General features: G+C 43.1%; 3 protein-coding genes across 4 annotated transcripts in view; 2 read left to right on the plus strand and 1 right to left on the minus strand.

Annotated features, from left to right (window-relative positions):
* LOC119267295 (DDT domain-containing protein DDR4-like) overlaps nucleotides 1-4619 on the plus strand; it is a 5790-nt gene extending 1171 nt beyond the window's left edge. The window contains exons 3-11 of the mRNA XM_037548664.1: nucleotides 252-344; nucleotides 430-467; nucleotides 574-655; nucleotides 786-892; nucleotides 2392-2554; nucleotides 2632-2721; nucleotides 2840-2960; nucleotides 3394-3436; nucleotides 3532-4619. Coding sequence (XP_037404561.1) covers nucleotides 252-344; nucleotides 430-467; nucleotides 574-655; nucleotides 786-892; nucleotides 2392-2554; nucleotides 2632-2721; nucleotides 2840-2960; nucleotides 3394-3436; nucleotides 3532-4324 — 1530 coding nt within the window. The 3' untranslated portion in view covers nucleotides 4325-4619. The remainder of the gene's footprint in view (nucleotides 1-251; nucleotides 345-429; nucleotides 468-573; nucleotides 656-785; nucleotides 893-2391; nucleotides 2555-2631; nucleotides 2722-2839; nucleotides 2961-3393; nucleotides 3437-3531) is intronic.
* A 3034-nt stretch (nucleotides 4620-7653) lies between these two features.
* LOC119271282 lies at nucleotides 7654-8282 on the minus strand. The gene has a single exon (XM_037553172.1). The coding sequence runs from the start codon at nucleotides 8170-8172 to the stop codon at nucleotides 7906-7908; it is 267 nt and encodes an 88-aa protein (XP_037409069.1). The 5' UTR covers nucleotides 8173-8282; the 3' UTR covers nucleotides 7654-7905.
* A 3014-nt stretch (nucleotides 8283-11296) lies between these two features.
* Nucleotides 11297-21095, plus strand: LOC119267297 (DNA mismatch repair protein MSH7-like). Of its 2 annotated transcripts, XM_037548666.1 has the most exons (18): nucleotides 11297-11630; nucleotides 12614-13709; nucleotides 14197-14292; nucleotides 14759-14814; nucleotides 15436-15502; nucleotides 16080-16175; nucleotides 16690-16818; nucleotides 16897-16930; nucleotides 16996-17043; nucleotides 17124-17320; nucleotides 17931-18057; nucleotides 18181-18323; nucleotides 18444-18458; nucleotides 18633-18818; nucleotides 18945-19331; nucleotides 19421-19517; nucleotides 19886-20013; nucleotides 20334-21095. In XM_037548666.1, the coding sequence occupies exons 1-18, from the start codon at nucleotides 11455-11457 to the stop codon at nucleotides 20802-20804; spliced, it is 3549 nt and encodes a 1182-aa protein (XP_037404563.1). In that variant the 5' UTR covers nucleotides 11297-11454; the 3' UTR covers nucleotides 20805-21095. The 2 variants fall into 2 exon arrangements, with proteins under 2 accessions (XP_037404563.1, XP_037404562.1); XM_037548665.1 differs by having other exon boundaries at nucleotides 18181-18458.
* The last annotated feature ends 1190 nt before the right edge of the window (nucleotides 21096-22285 follow it).

Consider the following 22285-nt stretch of genomic DNA (forward strand, 5'->3'; position numbering starts at 1 on the left):
GTCAGCATTTCTCAACAGGACATGTGTGGGGCACCTTCATTGTTTATGTATTTGTACCAAATGTTTGTGTTGCTTATTGTATAATACATGGCCTACGCATCTGCAGAAAAAGCGATTTTATGTCCCTACAACTATTTTAGTTTGGTACATTTTGCTTCTGACATATTGAAGTATCACCTCTTTTTTTTGTCGTACGATGCCATGTTTCTCTGTGATGTTGTTCACTAACTTATAGTGGTCAAATGTATCAGGGAATACCACCAGTTAACAAAAAACTCAAACTCAATATTGATGATGGATGGGTGATAGCAACTGCCAAGAAACTATCTGACTGGTGGTCATGGGTAGGTTGCTAGTACATATTGCTTGGCCTTTTTACTATTGTAAATAAAATAGATTATTCCAGACCTTACTAAGTTTTGGTTTCAGGTCGCTGAAGGGGAAAACCCATTCGAAAAAAATCGTGGGTATGCATCATCATATTGTTAATAAGGCTCTGTGTGTTGTACTCTTTATTGATTTTTCATCACTACTTTATTGATTTTTCATCACTATAACCCTTTATTGGTGCAGTAAGGAAGTTGAGACGTTTAAGGAGCAGGATCCAGTGAGCCGTTTATTTATACTCAAAGCGCTTTGTGAAGTTCGCTTAGAGGTATTGCTTTTGTGAGACATGTTCTTAATCGCTGAAGTTTTAGCCAGCTGAGCATTTACACATGTTAAATATCAACAAGTTTCGAGTGTTTTACACATGGTAGATTGATATTATTTTTTCTATATTTCAGCAAGATGATGCAGTATGCTACATAACTGATGAAATGAAGAAAGGAGTTAGTATTGGCAACTTTAGGAAAGATAAGTTAGGGAGTGCTAGTGATGGGGCTATATACTGGTCAGTATTCCTCTTTCCTTTTCGTTACATTTTCCATAATCTATCATCTTCGGTCACTTCTATTCGCATTTGAGTTTTTTGGTATTACTATAACAGTAAGCTCAGACAGAAAGGTCTTGTTACCCTAATGGGAGGAAACCTAATATGCCCATTCCATAAATTTTAAACCCTTCCATGCACACGTCGGCCACGACATGGGCCGGGGTTGCTCATTTAATAGTCCTTACTCCTCAAGCTCACTTCTTAAATCCGTTTCTGCATATTCCAAAATTGCAATCACAACTTCCAAAACAGAAGTTGATGCAATCTTTGATATTCATGGCTTGACTCAAGATTATTAAGTCATCGAGTTGTCGCCATTTTGTTTGGGTGCTCTGACGTGGACGACTGGGAGCAATGCCCAGGATTTATCAGTTAGGTGGGTGCCCAGAAATTAATGGTGTCGCCTCAGCTAACTGTGTCACTTGACCAGGGGGGAATTGATGGCGTAAACTTGAGTTTTGGCACAAGAATGGGTGAATACATTGGATCTGGGCGGGACGCCACCGGCGTGTCCGAGTCGCTTGCGGACAGAGACGGGGAGCTGTGCAGCTGCTGGAGTGGCAGTAGGGATGGGGTTGTTGGCTGTAGGGGCGGCATGACAGGAGCATACGGGGAAGAGACTGAGCTGGGCGATGCGGTAGAAGGGAGCTAGGTTGGAGGGAGAGGCTGAGAGGCACGGAGAGCTGCTAGGGTTTCTGTTAGCTTATGTAGTCCAGGTTGTTGGGCCTAATGGGTTGGCTCTGGGATACCTATTGGGCCTAACTTTTGACATAATGTTGGAATTTGCTACCATATGGGGTATAATTTCATATTTCTTGCCATGTGATATATTACTCCCTCCGTTCCATATTAATTGTCGCTGATTTAGTACAGCTTTGTACTAAATCAGCGGCAATTAAAATGGAACAGAGGGAGTGCTTATTATTATTTTCATGGAGCACCTAATTGTCGCCGTGCCGGGCGCCATGTCGACTCAACTTGCCTTGACTCAGCAACATGAAAACTTTGGCTTGATTCTGTTGGACAGTTGAAAGACTTGGATTGCACCATAAGCTGTTGCCATAGATATAGTCCATATTTGTCTTGGTTTTCCTTGTGCTTTTTAAAGCATAGATATAGATGACCAAATTGAGATGGTCAGCTGTCAGGCAAGCAATTTGCTAGTTGCTACTAATGCAAATTGGATGACTGTTCTAAAACTCGATAGGGACGAACGTGGCTGACTGATAAGGATTTACTCCTCCATCCTTGGTATTGCCCTTCTTGGTTTTCAAATGCCCACCTACTGTATTTCTAATATGACACATACGCTTCATTTAAAGTGATGCTGGGTTGGACCTTGAATCTTTTCATCTCGTGTTTGTTTTCTGTCCATTGCGCATTCCAGAAAAGTTATTGATTGCCCCCTTTGTATCTTTTGTTGTCTTGCTGACACTTCTTAATTTTTCTGCTTGAAGGTATGTTGGGGACTCAACTATTGGACATAGATTATACAAAGAAGATGTATTGGTTGGTTTTAAGAATAACTGGAAGGGGAAGGATGGCCGTTTGACAAAACCAGTTACCAATATTCAGTGGGAAACAGTTGCAACTAACCTTGATGAGTTTCTTGAGATATCAGTTACGTTTCCTGCTGAGATGTTCTTCATGTGCATTTCACTTTTTTAGTACCGATATTTGACATGTGATGTTTACAGGAGAAGTTATGCAGCAAGGGTCGATCTGAAGCTACCATTGGGGAGCATCTTAAGGAAAATATTGTTCCAGCTGTGGAGAAGTTCCAGAAGGTAAGTTCTACCCTAGTTGCATTTTTTGTTATGTTTGCATCTATCTATCCTTGGCAACAGATTTTACTTTTGCGCTGATGGTTTAGCACAGCATTTTTACCTGTTCTTTAACTTGCAGAAGAAAGAGAGGGACTTGAAACGTCGGCAGCAAAAGAATGAGCGTTTGGAACGTTTAGCTTTTGCTAATGTTTTCCAAACCCGTTCATTGCGCGAACGTAAAGCTGTCAGCTACAATTACTGTAAGGAGCATTTCTATTCCACAACCTTAGCTACAGATGAAAAAAAAACACTCTAAATTTCCAGTAGTAGATGAATAATTGCAATTTTAATGAAACCTTGTCACAATTGTTCCTTACATTGGCAATATCTTTTGGTTTCATGGCCTGCAGCTTGGTTGTTATATTAAAACTTGTGTTCTTTTGGCATCCCTCGTTTATGTAATCAAATTTATGCATTCATCAATATGCTTTTACTGGCTCTGATAGTCAGAGGCAAATTAGGGGAGTTGGAACACTGATTCTACTGTATTTGTTATTTGCAATATGTGATGTAGGTTGCTTCCATTCCAATTTTGTAGAAGTTTATATCTTGACCGTTAATTAAAATTATTTATATTTTGTGATCACCTGCTATCCTTTTGACGTCGACACCATGTGTTTGTTTTCTGTGCAGCTGATTATGATCGTCGCATAAACGAGGCAATAAAAGCTACAGCGTAAGTTCAAACAATTCCACTGCTGTTTTCCCCTAGTTTCTTAGTAAATACTATAGTGGTGCATATGTGAAAAGAATCTACCTACTTGGATGCAGGAAAGGAAAGGAAGCTGATTCAGGCAAGGAGGCGGCAAAAAAGGAAAAGCAAGTTCCTCGTCAGGCAGACAACAGAACTGATATAGGTGCTGACATCGAGCATAATGAAGACAGAGAACAGGAGGATGCCAAGGAGGACCTAGACGATCTTAGTTCTGGCGATGATGAAGTCTCAGACTATGATGACAAGGATGACGGCTCCTCCAGCAGCGATGGAGACACTGATGCTTCTGACTCCCACGAGAGCAACTCGGATGAGGAGGTTATTGTACCACGCAAGAGGACCCGCCTTGCTGCCCGGGCTCTTGCTAGCAAGCAGTTTCGACCAGGGGTTCGTCGGAGTCGAAGAAACATGAAAGGTTCTGATGAAGAGATGGTGCACCCAGGCGAGGTGACTCCTGAAGCTATGACAAAGAAAACAACGAGGCAAAGACCGACGCCCATCTCCAAGCAGTTCTCTATGTCAGGCTCTGAAGATGGCTCTGAAGAAGATCATCATTCAGAGTCAGCTGCAGATTCCGAGGAGGAACCTGAAGATGGCTCCAAAGATGATCATCATTCAGAGTCATCTGCAGATTCTGAGGAGGAACCTGAAGATGGCTCCGGAGAAGATCATCATTCAGAGTCAGCTGCAGAATCTGAGGAGGAACCTGAAGATGGCTCCAAAGATGATCATCATTCAGAGTCAGCTGCAGATTCTGAGGAGGAACCTGAAGATGGCTCCAAAGATGATGATCATCATTCAGAGTCAGCTGCAGATTCCGAGGAGGAATCTGACTCTGAGTCGTCTTAGAGATGAGTATATGTGCATCTCTTTAGCATTTTGTGCTATGGATGGAAGGAAGTTGGCGAGTTCGATAGGTTTAGGGCCCTCGCCGGCTTCCACTTATACCAGCTCGGGGTAGTGGGAGTCAGACAGACAATACCCGAGTTTTATCTTCTCTTTTCTTGGCCGAAGAATTGGCTGGTTGTCTTCAGAGTCGTGAGAAATACCTGTGTATGCTTTGTTGTTGTGATTGTACATACTTGTCGTGTTGCCAGACGGTTCACTTAAGTTATGTTTTACTATGAAACTTTAAACTGATCAAGCATGACTCTGCTTATGATGCGTGTTGTTGCAAGGTCTAGGGTAAGGTAGTGATGACGAGGAGTGACAGATAAGAGGCATGCTGCCATGCTCCCTCTGCAGGAGGATGTGTGTCTCGTGGAGGAGCCCAATGACAGAGGAGGAAGCCCCTGCCGCAAGGGGATAATGGAGCAGGAGCAGTGTGGAGACTTGGAGTGGAGCGCACATAGGTGGTAGTTGCCCGTACCCCGACTCCCTCCCCAGGAGAAAAATGCGATTGTGGGCAGGCGGTTTCTCTCGGTGAAAGCCGGCGAGGGCGTGGTTTCCTCCGCCCCTGCTCGCTGCTTCGGCTGCGGGTGAAGGAGGGGGATCCCATTCCTTTCCTGTGGTTTTTTCATAGAGAGAATTCCTTATTTAACATCGTCTTAAAATTTGTTGCCTTATTTAACATTGAGAAAAAATGTCTTTCTTATTTAACACGGAGTTTAAATTTTATGCCTTTTATGACACTATCATCTATTTTAAGCCTTAATAGTGTTAAAAGACACATGAAAAGACCTATTTATCCTTCGTGTGATTTGTGATCAAAATTTTACGTGTATGTGTGTATCCGTCTGACTCGTTTTGAGCCTTGGTCCCAACCTTGATGGCGTTGTAGCCAAGTGGTTTCCGGCGTACACACGTACGAGGCTAGCTCAGAGTATTTTCCAAGCTATACGTACTAGACGAAGCTAGCTAAGCAGCCGATCTCCCGCTGGCTGGCTGATGGCCACAACACGAACACACGAGGTGGGTGATGGGCACATGATCTTGTCGGTCCTGTTTATTTTCTTTCGTTCAATCTCAACTCTATTAACTTACTGACTTGTTGTATACTACTATCGATCGTGTACAGGAACTGGTTTTTTCACACAGAAAAGTACAAGCACTGACTACAATATTTATCGTACTGACTTGTGTATACTATCGATCGAGTATGTACTGTGCCATGTACTAGTATTGATGTACACCGGCCACCCTGCTAACCCGTGCGCCCTGCCGTTGCCAAACGCGCTGCCCTCAGCCGCCGTATTCCTCCGCACAGCTGAACCACGCACCTTGCCTGCTACAATTTTGCTGGCCCCATGCCGCTCGCTGCGCGCCACGCCGCGAGCTGCATGAGATCTGTGCCCTCTAACATGTCCGCATCATGTCCTCGCGTGCAATTTATTATGCGCCGCCGACATCTTTATATGGAAGTACTGAAGCTAAACTACATCCAGACAGAGTCGTATAATGAAGCTAAACTACCACATAACAATTTTAATCACATATCACATAAAGGGTAAATAGGTCTTTTCAGGTGTCATTTAACATCGTTAAGACTCCAAATGGATAAAAGTGTCGTAAAAGGCATAAATTTTAGACACAGTGTCGGATAGGGAAGAAAAAGTTTTTCGGTGTCAAATAGGGAAACAACATTTAAAACAGTGTCATTTAAGGAATTTTCTCTTTTTCATACGCGGGTGTGGTGGCGACGGAAGGATGAGGACAATTCCACGCCGAACAAGGTTGTCTTGGTTTTCTCCAGTGCTTCTCACCATGACGACACTCTCCATGACGGCGTTGAGAAGCGGATGGTCTCGTCTTCCCACCGTCCGGTTGGGGCGGAGATTAGGCCTTCTTTTCCTCTCCATTTTCCGAATTCGTGGTTCGACGGTTGTGGCTCTCGCGCTTTTCCCGGCTACGTCTGTGGGATGCGGCGGTTTTGTGTTCATATGGACCCGGTCCCATGTTGTCATCCGCACTACAGTACGATACAGTACTGCAGAGGATCTCAACCCCCTTATAACATGAATGTTTAACTTAGAAACTCTTCATGGAGATGGTGTTAAGTGTCACGCTGGATTTTTTTTTAAATAACAGAATTTCTGCATTCACTAAAATAAGAGTTCATCAGTTAATGAAGGAAAACCGAGCGAAAATCAGATTGTCCAAATAATTATGAAGAACCGGATGAAAAAACCACCACAACCACTAAGCAGCACACATACCACTCCAAAAAGGACCACGTCGGGACAGTCCAGGCGTTATCGTCATCGCTATCCCTAAACTCTGAGCAAACGACCCCGACTTCGTCGTACGCAGTCGTTGACACAACCCACATCATAGCAGACGCGTGAAGCTGAATGAAAATCTGCGCCAAAACTTTGCCACCAGCAACCAGATAGCGCAACTTCGACTCTGATGGAGAACTTTGAAGGACAAAACCAATCACAGCGGGCGCCACGAAAAATCACTGAACGGGCCACCATTTTTTTTCCACCGGCTGTTCTTCTTTGTCAACGCTACTAAGGACCTGACGATTCGCCTACTTAATGGATGAAAGAACATGAGAAAAGGTTCTAAATTAAAATAAAAGGCTAGAAAGTCTAGTACAATACAGTCAAAGTCAGCGGCTGGGTTTGCCTAGCCTCGCCTACTCATTTTTGTAGGCGAGTGAGTTAGCGAAGAGGTATAGGGATAAGAGAGTGTCGGTGCGTACGTAGCCTTCATTCTACGTTTTGACTCCACAAAAACAAACAAACCAAAATTTCGGTGTATGTCGGGTCTCATCCTCCATCAAGGTGATGCTGGATATTGGCTACAACTGTTAGCTTCGGTGTATGCAAGGATTTGTACGGGCTTTCTTATTCCATGTCCTGGGGTCCTTTGCATAGTTTTCAAGACATTTGTCAACTCTTAATTTTTCTAAAGTTGTTGTGTGTTCCGTGTGTTTGCTTTTTGCCAAAAAATTATCATGCTTGTCAACTAAACTAGGCATTCTGACAACTAAAATTTTCATAAAAATATTCGCGATTTGTCATGATAAAAAATCTGACGTTTGGATTTTATCATTTTCATTGATTAATGATGCGTGCGGTTTACTAAAATGTAAAAACCGCTGCTCCAAGTGCAATCGCCATGGAGAGGGGAGGAGAGGCGCTGGTGGTGGAGGATGAGGCGGCCGTCCGAGCCGCCTATGAGAGCGACACGTGGGCAGTGGCGCTTAGGGCTAACGATCTTGGGCAGGATTGGGAGACGTCAACCTAGTTCTTCAATTAACTGGGCCTGACCACGAACATGTCAAGAGACCTTCAGAACGAACATGGATGAAACGACACGAACAGGCGATTCACCTACGAATCTAACTGATTCCAACTAGCTACAGAGATACAAAAGTAATAGAATCCCTTTTCTTTTCCTCGCTAAAGATCTACACAAAGATGAGGCCACACGAACATGAATTCTCCTAGCTGCCGACTGTCGTCCGTCGACCGATCGACCGATCAGTGCACGAGGTAGGTGACGGCGAGCGCGGCGGCCATGAGCAGGTACGCCACGGCCTGGTCGACCCTCCTGCCGTCGCCGGCCACGGCCGCCAACCCCTCCGCCTTCCTCGCCCCGCCCTGCGCCGCGCCGGCAGCGGGCGCGTCGACGTTCGCCGCGCGAGCCATCGCCTGATGACCGACGAACGATCCGCTCCGAAAATCGGCTCGACGGTGGAGTCCTTCCCTTCCCTGTGAGCCGCCGACGCAGAAGAAGGTTGCTACCATAACAAGATCTGGATCCGGGCTGTGGGTGTTGGTCGTGGCCAATTTGTGCTTGGTGGAGAGGCGGTGGATCTGGCGCGTTTATATAGCGGGATAGGATTTGGGAGGGTGTTACGGGTCTGGCTCCCGGTCAAACGTGCCTGCCGGCCTTTTGCTTAGGCGCGTACGTAAAAGTCGTTTGCTCGGAAGCTTCTGCGGTGTTTCCACGTGGCTGGGACGAGGATGCCGCGTCCAAATCGAATCAGGTCAGCTTTGGCTTTGGCTTTGGCCAAGCGTCACCGATGAGAACTTCTAGTAGACTAGACTAGTCACCACCAATCAAGATTATTGAAACTGTCAAAATGTGCATACGAAAGAAAAATTAGAACCCCGCAAAAAAATTAAAAAAATTAGAAGGTACTCGTACTAGAAGAGGTGGACTGGTCTGGTCGCCTTGTGGTGCAAATGATGCACTAGCCGTTCCCTCAAAAAAAAATAAAAATGATGCACTAGCCGTAGTTCACGTATTTAGACACTTCGCGAAAAGGCTAAAATAAGAGTAGGGAAAACGTGTGGCCAAACGTACTACACCACCTTGTCTATTGACCTCTTTCTTTTTCCAAACGAGAAAAATATATGGAATTCAAACTTCTCGGGTCAGCAATAGGGCTACAATGTATATAAATCCCGTTAGGGTTGATCTTTTTCTCCATTTTATTACTCCCCCATTTCAAAATATAACCCATCTAGATATTTCAATGCGGACTACATATAAAGCAAAATAGCTGAATCTACACTTTAAAATACATCTATACACATATGAATGCAGTATGTATCGAATCTCTAAAAAATCTTATATTTAGAAACGGCGGGAGTAGTTTTTATTTCTTCTCTATATTTCCTTTTTTGTTTGATATTTTTCATTATTCATGTACACAGAAATGTAAACAAATGTTTACATTTGTTATGAAATTTTAAAAAAGTGTTGGCGCATTTCGGAATGGTTCATCATATATTTTAGAAATATTCAACGAGTTCAGTGAAAAAATTCAACGTGTATCCAGAAAAAGTTTAGCATGTATTTAAAAAAATATTTAGCATATATTTAGAAAACGATGTTCGACATGTAATTGAAGAAATATTCTTATGTAAAAATATATGTCTATTTTAGATAAACAACAGATAGGGGGAATGAAAAAAGTAAAATAAATAAAAGGAAAACATAAAAATGATCATTTAATTAATAAATGTTACTGCATTTATTTTAAAATATTCAATTGATTAATTAAAGTGCTCAATGCATTTTTATAAATCTGCTTGTAAATAGAAAAAATACTCACGTTATTAAAAAAGTGTTTAACACATTTTAAAAAATCACGTCATTAAGAAAAGTGTTTGATGCATTTTGTAAAAACAATCATATAACTATAGTTTCTTTTATAATTTTGAAAAGTGTTAGATGCACTTTTTTTTCTAATGTTAATTTATTTTTAAAAGTGTTCCAAGAATTTTATAAAATGCTCCTATAATTTTTAAATAAGAACATTACGAAAAAGGTTCATGCGATCTAATTTTTTTTCATATCTTTTAAGTAAAACAGTAATGTAATTTAAAAGGAGCAATGTCTAAAATGTGGGCTTGTTGTTAAAATTGCGTTCATATAGTATAAATAAAAAACATACACAAAGAATAGAATGGGAAATTTGAAAAAGTGTTCAACACATATAATTTTGATTTTTAAAAAAATATTTGGGTAATTAAAAAAAGCAGGAATATATTAAATAATTAAAATAAAAAAATAAAGTTGGTAAGGTCTGAAAAATAAAAACAGATGTACCATAAAAAACCAAAAGGAAAGCGTTAGAGCACATGGAAACTAGATAAAAAAACCAATGCATAAATCGTAAAAAAAGCACTGGGAACCTCTCCCTGTGAATCGTGCGCTACTGGGCGGAACAATTGTAGGCAAGAGAGTTATAACATTTGCTTTCCTTTCTATCTCAAGGTATTTTTGTTCTAGTAAAAGCTTAAGGCTAATACAGATGGTAAATACTAACACAAAGTTTTCAGTGATAGTAGTAGATGTTGTTCGAACTATTCCTTTTATTAGGATCAGAATTCCGATTCGGGCGTCCATTGCATTAGATAGGAGGGCGACCGCCCGCATGTGTGCCTCTGGTAGGAGCTAGGATCCTACCCGGTCTAGGGCGTAGGTTGTACGGGAAGGGGGAGGGTTGACAGAGATGCGATAGCGGCTGCCGGCGGCGGGGCGCCATGGCGCGATGAAGAAAAGGCAGCGGAGGCGCAAGAGGTGGCTAGGGTTAAGTCTCCCGGCTCCCTTTGGGAAGCCGAGCAAATAATGATTGCTTCTTACTTGATTAGATTGATACATCTCCTCTCCTTATATAGAGAGGTTTACTTGACTCCTAAGCAAACGATCCTAACAACGATAAGATAATTGGGCTAAGCCCCTAATAATGATAAGATAACTTGGTCCACAACCCACTGGGCTAAACCCCTAATATGCCGGTCATAACAGCCTCCTAGGCAAGGCCATTTGTCGGAATTTTCAACCTTATTAGTTTTCCTCCAATTTTAAACTGGTTTCTGTTTGGTTCTTTTGGCTTTTGCACGGATTTACTTTTCTTTTCTCTCACCCTTTCCTTTTCCTTTTTTTTCATTTTAAATTTTGTTCTATATTTGTACACATGAATATGTTTTGAAAATACTGTGGACATTCTTAACACACCATGAACTTTTATCAAATACATGGCAAATGAATATTTCCCAGTATATATTTTTATTTTTCTAAAATCATTTTTTTAGGAAAATATCATCAAATCAAACTTCTAAAAAATAATAATAAGAACACCTCTAAGCTTATTGGGCAGCCCTTTAACGGGCTAATATAATAGAGTTGGTGTTTGCTCACTATTTTTATTTTTATTTTGGAGACAAGCTCACCTGTTTTGATGGCGTCAGAGGAATCCCACCGAAACAAATGCAGGGGCCCATCGTGTGAGGAGCGCGCTGGAAGCCCGGGCCGCCGATTTGGCACAACGCTTTCAGGCCTAGGCCCAAACCTCTCTTCTTCCCCGCACGCAGGGCGCGAGACGCGAGACGGCGGGGATTGAAAGCGGAAAACCCCCACCCAGTTCCCCTCTCCACCGCGCTCGCATTTCCCGCTCGGAAATTCCCCCAAATAATTTCATCTCCCTCCCATTCCCCTCTCCGCTACCACCTCCCAGAGAACCCCGCTCCTCCCGCCCGGACGGAGCCACCTCGAATCGAATCCCGGCCACCGCGATGCAGCCGCGGCGGCAGCAGCAGCAGTCCATCCTCCCCTTCCTCCACCCGCGCCAGGGCCCGGCGCAGGAGGCACCCGGCGCCGGCAGGACCCCCGAGAGGCCCCCGCGCCCCCCCGCCGCGTCGTCGGTCGACGGCATCATGGAGCGTCTCGTGCGGCCGCCGTCGCAGGGGAGGTACGCGACCAATGCAGCTCCCGCCGTCCTAGGGTTTTGTCCGGGTTTGGGTGCCGTTTGATTGGGCTAGCTGCCGCGGTATCTGGCTAACGGGTGCGCGCGCGCATTCGCTTAGGTGGTTGCCGCTTGATAGTGGATGCCGATTCGGCCGATTTATCGTTCCATTGGTCTCCACATGTATTCTGCTGGAATTGCTTGAACCCCAAATTCTGGCGTGGCTTCATTTGTTGCGGGTAGCGCTATTGTGTGGCCGGTAGCAGCAGGGATGAGATCGATGCGAGTTTGCAGTTGCGCTGTCTTTTGACGGGCTTAGCTGCTGACCGCGACTGGTGTTTGGCCACTGCATGTGTTGTGCCTGATAGTTTACGGGCCGCGTTGTCATCCTCAGTTAGTCAGTTTGTTTTTGCTATTGCGTTGTCCTCATCAGTCGCCATGCTTGCTGCTAAATCCGTTTCTCTTAACTCCAATTTGCTTACTGACCGTGTCTCCTGGCTGTTGGATGGTGTTTTATGTGATCTATCTATGTTTTGATTCACATGGTTGTAGTTTTTGAGCATGGATAGATGATCCACCATAATTTTGCGAACCAAAGTAAACTTCAGGTTGGAAGCTGTTCCGTACAATCGAAAGGAAGAATCTGGTCTAATACACATCACCATTGATTGCAGATTCATATTTTGCATGTGGTTCACTCCATCTACATTGCAACTAGCCTTAAGCTTATTGGATTTTGGGTCCAGTGTTTAACTGTCCTAATCGTCCTTCACTTCAGTGCAAGCTTGGATTGCTGTAATGGACTATGGATTGTTTGGGTTGGATGCATTTGTTTCTGTGTTATTGGGTGTATGACAGGTGTATGTTATTGCCTTCTTGGTCCCTAAAGTTTCTTGTTTGTTTGTTTGCATCGGCAGATTTTCTGCTTATTTTGGAGAACACTTTTTTTTGCTGTGCCATCATGGTGATGCTCTCTGTGTTTGTTGCAGAAACAAAGATGCCGCTCAGATTAGAAATGCTGAGAGAGCCTTACCTGGTAGAAATGAAGATACCTCAAATGAGCAGCCAAGTGCATCATTCCCTGTACGGCACAATGGCAAATATAGCAGAGGAACTGTGTTATTTGCAGAACATAGCACGGATACCACTCCGCCACAGGAGCCATTGAAGTTCTCTGCAAGGTCTTCCACCGATGAATTTGTTAGAGCAAGCACGCTGTTCCCTGAACTTGGTTATCCAACTCTGCTTCAGGAGTGTCCGAAGAAGTTATCCTCAGAGTGCCCCAGCAACCAGTACGTTCAAGCTAATTCAGTGTTTGAAGCATTTGATGTACAAACACCGTCCCAGGATCCGTTAAAGAGAATCTTTTCTGGGCCTTTTCATGGAGCAGATACACCTTTATCAGAGTATCGTTCATATCCAATTCCTTTGCAGCATCCATCGAAAAAGTCGTCATCGGGCTCTTCTAGTGGTGAATACCTTAGAGCAGTGACACCGCTTGGACTTGATTCGAATGATACTCCTATAGCGAAACACTCAAAGAAGCTATTCTCTGGGTCTTCAGACCATTCATACATTAAAGCAACTAATTTGTTTCCGGAATTTGATTCAAATGGAACTCCGCTGCAGAACCACTTGAATAAGTTCTCAGTATCTATGAATGGTAAGCATATTGGAGCACCTGCTACACTGTTTCCGGAACTTGATTCTGTTCTTCTGAAACCAGAAACTCCAGTGACACGAGCAGTGGCTCCTCGTGGGAAGAGAGTTCAACAGGATCAATGCATGACTGCCAATAACAGTCAGTCTCCTTTGTGGGGTTCAAATAAGAAGGTGAAATCAGCTCATTGTTCTCCAGCTAGGAAAATGGCTCATGATGAAATGGCTGAAAGTGCACGTAGTAAATTTGAATGGCTGAATCCTTTGAATATCAGGGATGCAAATAAAAGGCGGCCAGATGACCCACTTTATGACAAGAGAACTCTTTTTATTCCACCTGATGCACTGAGAAAGATGTCAACATCTCAAAAGCAATACTGGACTATTAAGTGCAAATATATGGATGTTCTCCTCTTCTTCAAAGTGGTAAATTCCATCATCATTGACTCATACACTGCATATATGCAGTATACTATCTGTAAGATTATCACGTTAAAGATTACTGCAATGCTAACTAGTATCTCTCATACCTTGGTGTCATACTGAGCTATTGCCTAACCCTATAATTATGAACTAGATGCATTTTTCTCATGGGACTACCGCACAGTTCTTTGTTTACTTCTCATACTTAGACAGTTCTACTCAATTACTCCATGCATATTGACATATGCATCAGAAGTTAGACATTTATGAATGATGTTTGTTCTGGTTAATAATCCAAAATGTTATTTGCTTTTATTTTGGGTTCCTTCATTTGTTCTTATCCTCTCAGTCTGCTTACACCTCACAGTTTTGAATGCTGCTTTGATCCCTCTCCCAGACTCCCCTGACCTCCAAAATTATCTAAGTTGACCAGTTATTTTCTGCTACTTGAGATATATAACCTACAGAAGTGTTTTTCCTGTATGTGCAGGGGAAGTTTTATGAGCTCTATGAAGTAGATGCTGAGATCGGCCAAAAGGAACTTGATTGGAAAATGACTATTAGTGGGGTTGGAAAATGCCGACAGGTAACTTAAGTCACAAACTGTGACCATTCTTATTTTGCCACTGGAATGCTTGGTTCTGATGTCTGAATGTCTGCTGTGCTGACCCTGCTAATATATACTCCCTCATGGTTGCTTGTTGGTTGAGTAATAAGTATCATTTGCTAGATCATTTGTCCTATAATATCATGTGTACGCTATATTATTTTGTATTATTTAGACAATACTCTCGGTAATGTAGTTCTATTGGCATTTTGGAGATGATTGGGTACATTGCTTCAAGCTTTTGGCAATACACCACTTCCTCCAGGGTCTATCCGCAGCAGCTTGTCTTTTTCATATTTTGTTGGCCACTATAGTAGCATTTCATGTTCTGTTTCAACTAATGCTTTTGTATTAAACACTCTTGAAGAAAAGGGAGTTTTATACAGCCTTTTAGTAAACATTCTCGCTGTGGTACATGAGGCTGACTTGTTCATCTTATGTGAAGGTTGGTATTTCAGAGAGTGGGATTGACGATGCTGTTGAAAAGCTTTTAGCTCGGGGGTAAACTTCTTAGTCTCCTTATGCTTTGCTCATTTTCAGCATTTTGATCTTAAAATTATCTTGAACATCAGCAAGTTCATGCACAGTTCTTCCGGTTGGTATTGATAGGCCATATGTTTGTTTCTATCGGTATTGTTGTTGATTATAATATGAGAAATGCACTCAAGATTGATTCCTTATTGGTTTCTGTGCCAGTGTCGTTGTGAAAAAAAAACTATATCTGTTCAGCTGCAAAATGCATTTAGTTCCATCTGAACGCTATATTTGAGTACTCCCTCCATTTCTGTATGCAAGGCCACTTTGGTTTTTCGTGTCAAACTTTGACTTATAATTTTGGTCAACAAAATACGGGTTATGTCATAAAAAATATATCATTGGAAAGTTCTTTCCAATGTGTATACATTGACATACTTTTTGTGGCATATAACTCACTTTTTGTTGGTAAATTTAATGGTCAAAATTAGACATAAAAAAATATGAAGTGGCCTTGTATACTGAAATGTATATGATATGATTTGTGATGTGACACATCCATTATAATACTGGATATAAATTACTTCTTGCTCTACTTTTATTTCTTTTGGTGGTTTGACTGCTGATCAATCTAGCATTTCCCTCCAGATATAAAGTTGGAAGGATAGAACAAATGGAATCTGCAGCACAGGCGAAATCTAGAGGACCAAATTCAGTAAGTTTTCCACTTCCATTCTTTTTTGGATGCCCTTTCAGAATGTGTGTAGTCAACACTTTGAAACTTTGACCACTAATATATTATTCCCTCCGTTCCTAAATATAAGCCCTTTAGAGATTCCAATGTGGACTACATACGGAGCAACATGAGTGAATCCACACACTAAAATACGTCTATATACATCCGTATGTAGTCTATATTGAAATCTCTAAAAAGTCATATATTTAGATTTTAGAAACGGAGGTATATACGCAATAGTATTTTGATTAATCTCGTGTAAATGTTATTACTAGATTGTCATAAAAAAGCTTAGAGGTCAGTACAGTTTTAAGAACTTACATTGACATGTGACTGCAAAACTAATGGTGAAGCACACACATTAGACACTCTCATGGTCTAAAACATGTAGTAGAATTGATCAAGGTAGTAGTTACATAACCTGTGGTCTGTGCAGCAGCACTTGAATGCATATATTAATATGTACCCTGGCATCTCCATTGACGGATGCACGTCCTTTCAAGTTACAAGAGATTGACTGTATATAAGTGTGACTTTTTTTTTGTACTCCTGCAAGGTTATCGAAAGAAAGTTAGCTCATGTATCCACACCGTCAACTGCAGCTGACAGCAACATAGGGCCTGATGCTGTTCATCTTCTTGCATTGAAAGAGGTTTGCCTTTTTTAACAAAGCAATACATTGCATTTGGCAATATGATTTGGTATAATGTTTTGTATGTTCATCTGACGCACATGAGAAGACACAATACTACCACAAAAGCTAACCATCTGATAATAGAAAGAACACTATTTCCTCAAAAGACAGGAAAGAACTACAAACTCGTGGTCTTTGGACACAATGACCAAATAAATTTACATAGAAACATAGTGATAAATCTAAGTCTAGTTGATCACTGTGTATAAACATGTAAAATACTGTGGCAGTAGAAATATATGTAACTTGCAGAAGACAATCTTGATACTTAATTCAGCTATTGTTTTAGTAAAATGATATTTTCACTGTCCCTGTGAAACATGCAGTGTTATGTATCCTAGATTTTACGAGTCAGTTTTGTCCTGCAATTTGTTCACAAATTCTGTAATTCATCTTGAATTACTTTTATCAACATTTTTCATAGGTGATGTTGACCTAATGTAGCCAGTCCTTTTTTTTTGGGAATTTTCAGGTTACTCTAGCTTCTAATGGTTCTCGGGTCTACGGATTTGCTTTTCTAGATTATGCTGCACTTAAAATCTGGGTTGGTTCACTTCAAGATGATGATTCGTCTGCAGCTTTGGGGGCTTTGCTGGTGCAGGTAGGCGCTTTGCTGTAGCAATTTATTTGCTTTGGTTCAACAGATCAGAAATGATCATTCATCAGCATGCTTTTTCAGGTTTCCCCGAGGGAGATAATCTATGAATCCTCAGGTCAGTACATCTTTTATCTTGTAATCTCGATGTATTAAGAACTAATATTTGTTTTCTTTTGCCAGGCCTCTCAAGAGAAAGTCGTAAATCAATGATAAAATATGCCTCAGCAGGTAAAATGTTGTAATCTTTTGCTCTTTTAGTTTCTATTTTCACCTGGTTTCTTTGTAAAACATCTTTCTTCTAACTGCAGGCTCTGTGAAAATGCAACTGACCCCACTACCTGGGACAGGTTTCTCTGATGCCTCACAAATTCAAATGCTAGTACATTCTAAAGGATACTTTAAAGCATCAACAGATTCTTGGTTATCTGCATTGGATTATTCAGTGAATCGAGATGCAGTTATCTTTGCACTTGGTGGACTTATTGGTCATTTGACTAGACTTATGGTATACTTATCTTAATCCAACTCTCTCTCTCCGAGTGCCTCTGTTGCAACATTTTCCTTTTCAGCAACACTTCAAATTGCTTCAGAACACTGTCATTAGACATCACTTTCCTGTTTCCTAGATACAACTAATTAGTACTCCCTCCATTCCACAATGTAGTGCTTCCTCTATCCACGTGCTCCAACTTTGACCGTAAATTTAACTACCAAGACCGATTGTGGCGGGAGCAAAAATTATATCAGTGAATTCGTATTCGAAAAAAGTTTTCAATTATATAATTTTTTTTCTCCCGCCGCAATTGGTCTCATTGGTTAAATTTATGGTCAAAGTTGGACCTCGGGAAGCGCGGGCGCACTATATTTTTGGAATGGAGGGAGTATGTAATTTCTTTAATATATAATTTTTTTCTCATTTTCTATGCTGACCATATCAACTTCACAAGTTATATGTGCAAAGGTGTTCTAGTTCTAAACTAGTATAATGTCAAAAATTGTTTGCACAAATCATAGAGTAAATGATGTGCTTGCCTTTCTTTTTTTATTTGCTTGGGAAACGATTGTTTTCATAAGACTGCCTGTTTACGTTCTGATAAGCTACAATCTGGAAACAGCTAGACGATGCTCTAAAAAATGGGGAAGTCTTACCTTACAATGTGTACCAAACTTGTTTAAGGATGGATGGTCAGACTCTTGTGAACCTGGAGATTTTCGGCAATAACTTTGATGGTGGCTCATCAGGTAGGAGTTTGCCTTCTACCTATTTTCTTCTCTACTTATTTTTGCAGCCTGCTGTGACAATTTCCTAACATATCCAAACATAAAAACACAGATAAACTTTGTATTATATTTACTTTGTTTTAGGTACTCTGTACAAGCACCTCAATCACTGCATAACCGCCTCTGGTAAGCGGCTTTTAAGAAGATGGATATGCCATCCACTAAAAGATGTCGATGCTATAAATAGAAGGCTTGATGTTGTTGAGGGTTTCATCCAACATTGTGGGGTAGGCTCTATTACACTTTATTATCTCCGGAAAATTCCTGACCTTGAGAGGTTACTTGGGCGAATCAGATCTACTGTTGGGCTAACATCTGCTGTCCTGTTGCCTTTTGTTGGTGAAAAGATATTAAAGAGGCGGGTTAGTGGTTGTTCTTTCTTTTTCATTCCCAGTCCTAAGCTTATCGTAGCTTAAAGTTCTCTTTTGTATGGATTAGATTCAATCAATGAGATGCCCATTTTTGCAAATTATGAAGTTTGCCTTTCTTGTATCTACACTCCTGCTAATGACATGCAAATTTTCTGCATTTTCCAGATTAAAACGTTTGGCATGCTTATCAAGGGCCTCCGGGTTGGAATTGACTTATTAAGTGCCTTGCGTAGAGATGACCATGGCATCCCAGCGCTGTCAAAATCAGTTGATATTCCAACCCTGAGTTCTCTTGATGAATTAGTTCATCAGTTTGAAGAGGATATACGCAATGACTTTGAACAGTACCAGGTATGAATATGCTGGGAATTTCTTCGGACGCTATCTATCTAAGAAGCGGTTATTTCTTTTTCTAGTATTTGCTGTCTGTGTTTTGGACTTCCACAGTACTGATTGTGTGTTTTGAGTTTTTGACAGGATCATGATATCAAAGACGGTGATGCTACCACATTGGCTAATTTAGTGGAACATTTTGTTGGAAAAGCTACCGAATGGTCTTTGGTAATCAATGCCATCAGCACTGTTGATGTCCTTAGGTCCTTTGCAGCAATGGCATTGTCATCATTTGGCACCATGTGCAGACCATGTATTCTGTTGAAAGACAAATCGCCTATACTTCGGATGAAGGGTCTATGGCATCCATATGCTTTTGCAGAAAGTGGAACTGGGCTTGTACCAAACGATTTGTCTCTTGGCCAGGATTTATCGGGTCATAATCGCTTTGCATTGTTGTTGACTGGTCCAAATATGGGAGGAAAATCTACAATAATGCGCGCTACCTGCTTGGCTATCGTGCTTGCCCAGGTATGTATAAATAAATCTGGTTATACCCTTTTGCTTGTTAACTCCTGGGCTCCCTATTTGGATGTATAAATGGAATTTCTTGTCTGCAGCTTGGCTGTTATGTCCCCTGCATATCATGTGAATTGACCCTTGCAGACTCCATCTTTACACGGCTAGGCGCAACGGATCGGATTATGTCTGGAGAAAGTAAGTAATCAGTGTTGCAAATCCTATTGCTTTTGGCGCAAAACAGGAGTTAAAAATGGATAAGGTCTTTATATGGGTTGTCCTACAACTGGATCTGGTCAGACATGGGTTTATTTTTATTGTTCTGCATAAATAATATATTCTGACACTGGTTCCCAATAAAATGATACTTGTATAGTCAAATATACATTTGCACATAAATTATATAGCTATTTTTACATGGTATATCTGTTGAGTAAATCCATGGGTTCTCAATATTAACTTCTAAAGCACTTGTCAATTTTCTTTTGGCCGTACCATGAATCATGAGGTATGAGATGACAATGACCCTAACTTGGATTATTACAACATTATTTGCGGTCTTGCAGGTACTTTTCTTGTCGAATGTAGTGAGACTGCATCTGTTCTTCAGAATGCAACTGAGGATTCTCTTGTCTTGCTTGATGAACTTGGCAGAGGAACTAGCACATTTGATGGATATGCGATTGCATATGCTGTAAGTCTTCCTTCAATCCATTACATCACCATGCTTGCCATACCCTTCAGTATGCCTTTTTCATGGTAGATGCTGTCGCCGTGTCTTTTAAGGTCATTGTCCGTATCAGTAGGCTACATAGCTTCAAGAACGATCTTATATTATGGGACGGAAGGAATAGTTTTGCATATCAGCCATTGATAGGACAGTCAGAAAACCGATCAATTTCGTACGTTCAACATGGCATATCAGCCATTACCGTGTGCTTTCTCATTGTTTTCACATCGTATCCATTTTCTGACAAACAATTTCGTGCTTCTGATGACTGTATTTTGCCTCAGGTATTCCGGCACCTGGTGGAACAGGTGCGATGCCGCCTGCTCTTCGCCACACACTACCACCCTCTCACCAAGGAGTTCGCCTCCCACCCCCACGTGAGCCTCCAGCACATGGCCTGCATGCTGAGGCCAAGGAGCGGCGGCAACGGCGAGATGGAGCTCACCTTCCTCTACCGGCTCGCGTCAGGCGCCTCCCCGGAGAGCTACGGCCTGCAGGTCGCCACGATGGCGGGGATCCCAAAGTCCATAGTGGAGAAGGCGGCGGTCGCGGGCGAGATGATGAAGTCGAGGATCGCGGGGAACTTCAGGTCGAGCGAAGGGCGGGCGGAGTTCTCCACCCTCCACGAGGACTGGCTGCAGACGATCCTGGCGATCGGCGGCGTCAAGGACGCGCACCTGGACGAGGACACCATGGACACGATGTTCTGCGTCGCCCAGGAGCTCAAGTCCCATTTCAGGAAAGTAGGAAGATGAGCGCTGAGAAGAGTCGCCACCAGTAATTATGTGTGGCATATCATTAGATGTAGCTAGTCTGCAGGAAGAAGATGAGCAACGAGAAAGTCGCTGCTCACCACTAATCATCAGTGTTTTAATCCGTCCCAGTCGACGGCTTGTACATATTCACCTCGCGTTTGTCATCGCAACCGCACCTGGGCCTGAGTTCATCTGAACTGTCAAAAATCATCTCGTAGTTTGTAATCACATGCACAATCCTAGTGATTAGTTGAGAGTTTTGACAAGGTTTGCCAAGATGAAGCACCAACACCTCAAGTATCATCGAACTCCATTTGCCTGGATGGACGGCTACAAAGCCCACTTGCAGAGAAAAGGGCTTACCGCCATTTGCCGCACACAAGCATCCCCGTGCACGCCGAGCTGTCCGTCCTCTCTTCCTACCACCCGCATCGCTTCTTTGCGAGCTCCTCGCCATTAATGAACAGCTGTACCATCCATTGCATCATCGTGCACGCACAGTTGCACAACACAGAGAGACACAACTGTACAAATCACAGGCTAAAAGAAGTAAAGAAGGCAAGTAGGCAACCGATCAAGCTACCGCATACGCAGAACAGCTAGACATGCATGAGTAGCTTCTCGCTCACGGCCTCGAAAGTGAGAAACGCGGCGCTGGGCTGCGCAAACCAAAGCCTCCCGCCACAGGGCACTGCATTAAAAAGACGTAAGTTGAGCCACGTCAACGCTCCCTCGCCCTCATCCACCCGCCACCAAACCGAAAGCGCCCAATTTTAATCCAGAGCCGATGCAGCGCGTGCTCCTGCCGTTTATAAATACCCCGCGTGGCGCTTCTGGCTTCCCCAGCGCATGCACGCAGCGAGCGAGTAGCACCACAGAACTCTCCCACCCTTACCGTACGACGTTGATAGCGGCAGCCTCGCGGCTGAAAGGCGGCGTTCCGATGGGGAGCCGGGCAATGGCGTGCCTGCTGCTGCTGGCGCTTGCGTGGGCGGCGAGTGCTGCGGCGTGGGACAAGCCTGTGGTGTGGACCACGGGCACGGTTGGGCCGGAGGCGGAGGGCTGCGACAAGAAGAAGCACGGCAAGGGTGCTGGCGTTGGCGTAGGTGGTGGGATGGGAGGCGGCGTTGGTGCTGGAGGTGGAGCGGGCGGTCATGTCGGTGCAGGCGGAGGTATGGGAGGCGGTGGTGGGTTTGGTGGAGGAGGTGGCGCCGGCGGCGGCATGGGCAGCGGTGCCGGTGCAGGGTTTGGAAGCGGAGGAGGTGTGGGAGCGGGCGGTGGGCTCGGAGGTGGAGCGGGAGTAGGTGGTGGTGTTGGCGCTGGTGGTGGAGGTGGATTCGGAGGCGGAGCTGGCGGCGGCATGGGTAGCGGTGGTGGAGGTGGGTTTGGAGGAGGATCTGGCGGAGGAATGGGCACTGGTGGTGGACTTGGAGGAGGAGCTGGAGCTGGAGATGGTGGAGGAATTGGTGGTGGCGGGGGAC

This window comes from Triticum dicoccoides, chromosome 3A (assembly GCF_002162155.2).
Source record: "Triticum dicoccoides isolate Atlit2015 ecotype Zavitan chromosome 3A, WEW_v2.0, whole genome shotgun sequence".
Taxonomy (NCBI): domain Eukaryota; kingdom Viridiplantae; phylum Streptophyta; class Magnoliopsida; order Poales; family Poaceae; genus Triticum; species Triticum dicoccoides.

Bases quoted from the DNA above. Each gene is read 5' to 3' on its own strand.
- LOC119271282 (XM_037553172.1), bottom strand. From the start codon at position 8,172: ATGGTAGCAACCTTCTTCTGCGTCGGCGGCTCACAGGGAAGGGAAGGA.
- LOC119267297 (XM_037548665.1), top strand. From the start codon at position 11,455: ATGCAGCCGCGGCGGCAGCAGCAGCAGTCCATCCTCCCCTTCCTCCAC. The intron at 14,293-14,758 runs GTAACTTAAGTC...TCTTATGTGAAG, and splicing joins GGGTTGGAAAATGCCGACAG to GTTGGTATTTCAGAGAGTGG. The intron at 19,518-19,885 runs GTAAGTAATCAG...GCGGTCTTGCAG, and splicing joins TCGGATTATGTCTGGAGAAA to GTACTTTTCTTGTCGAATGT.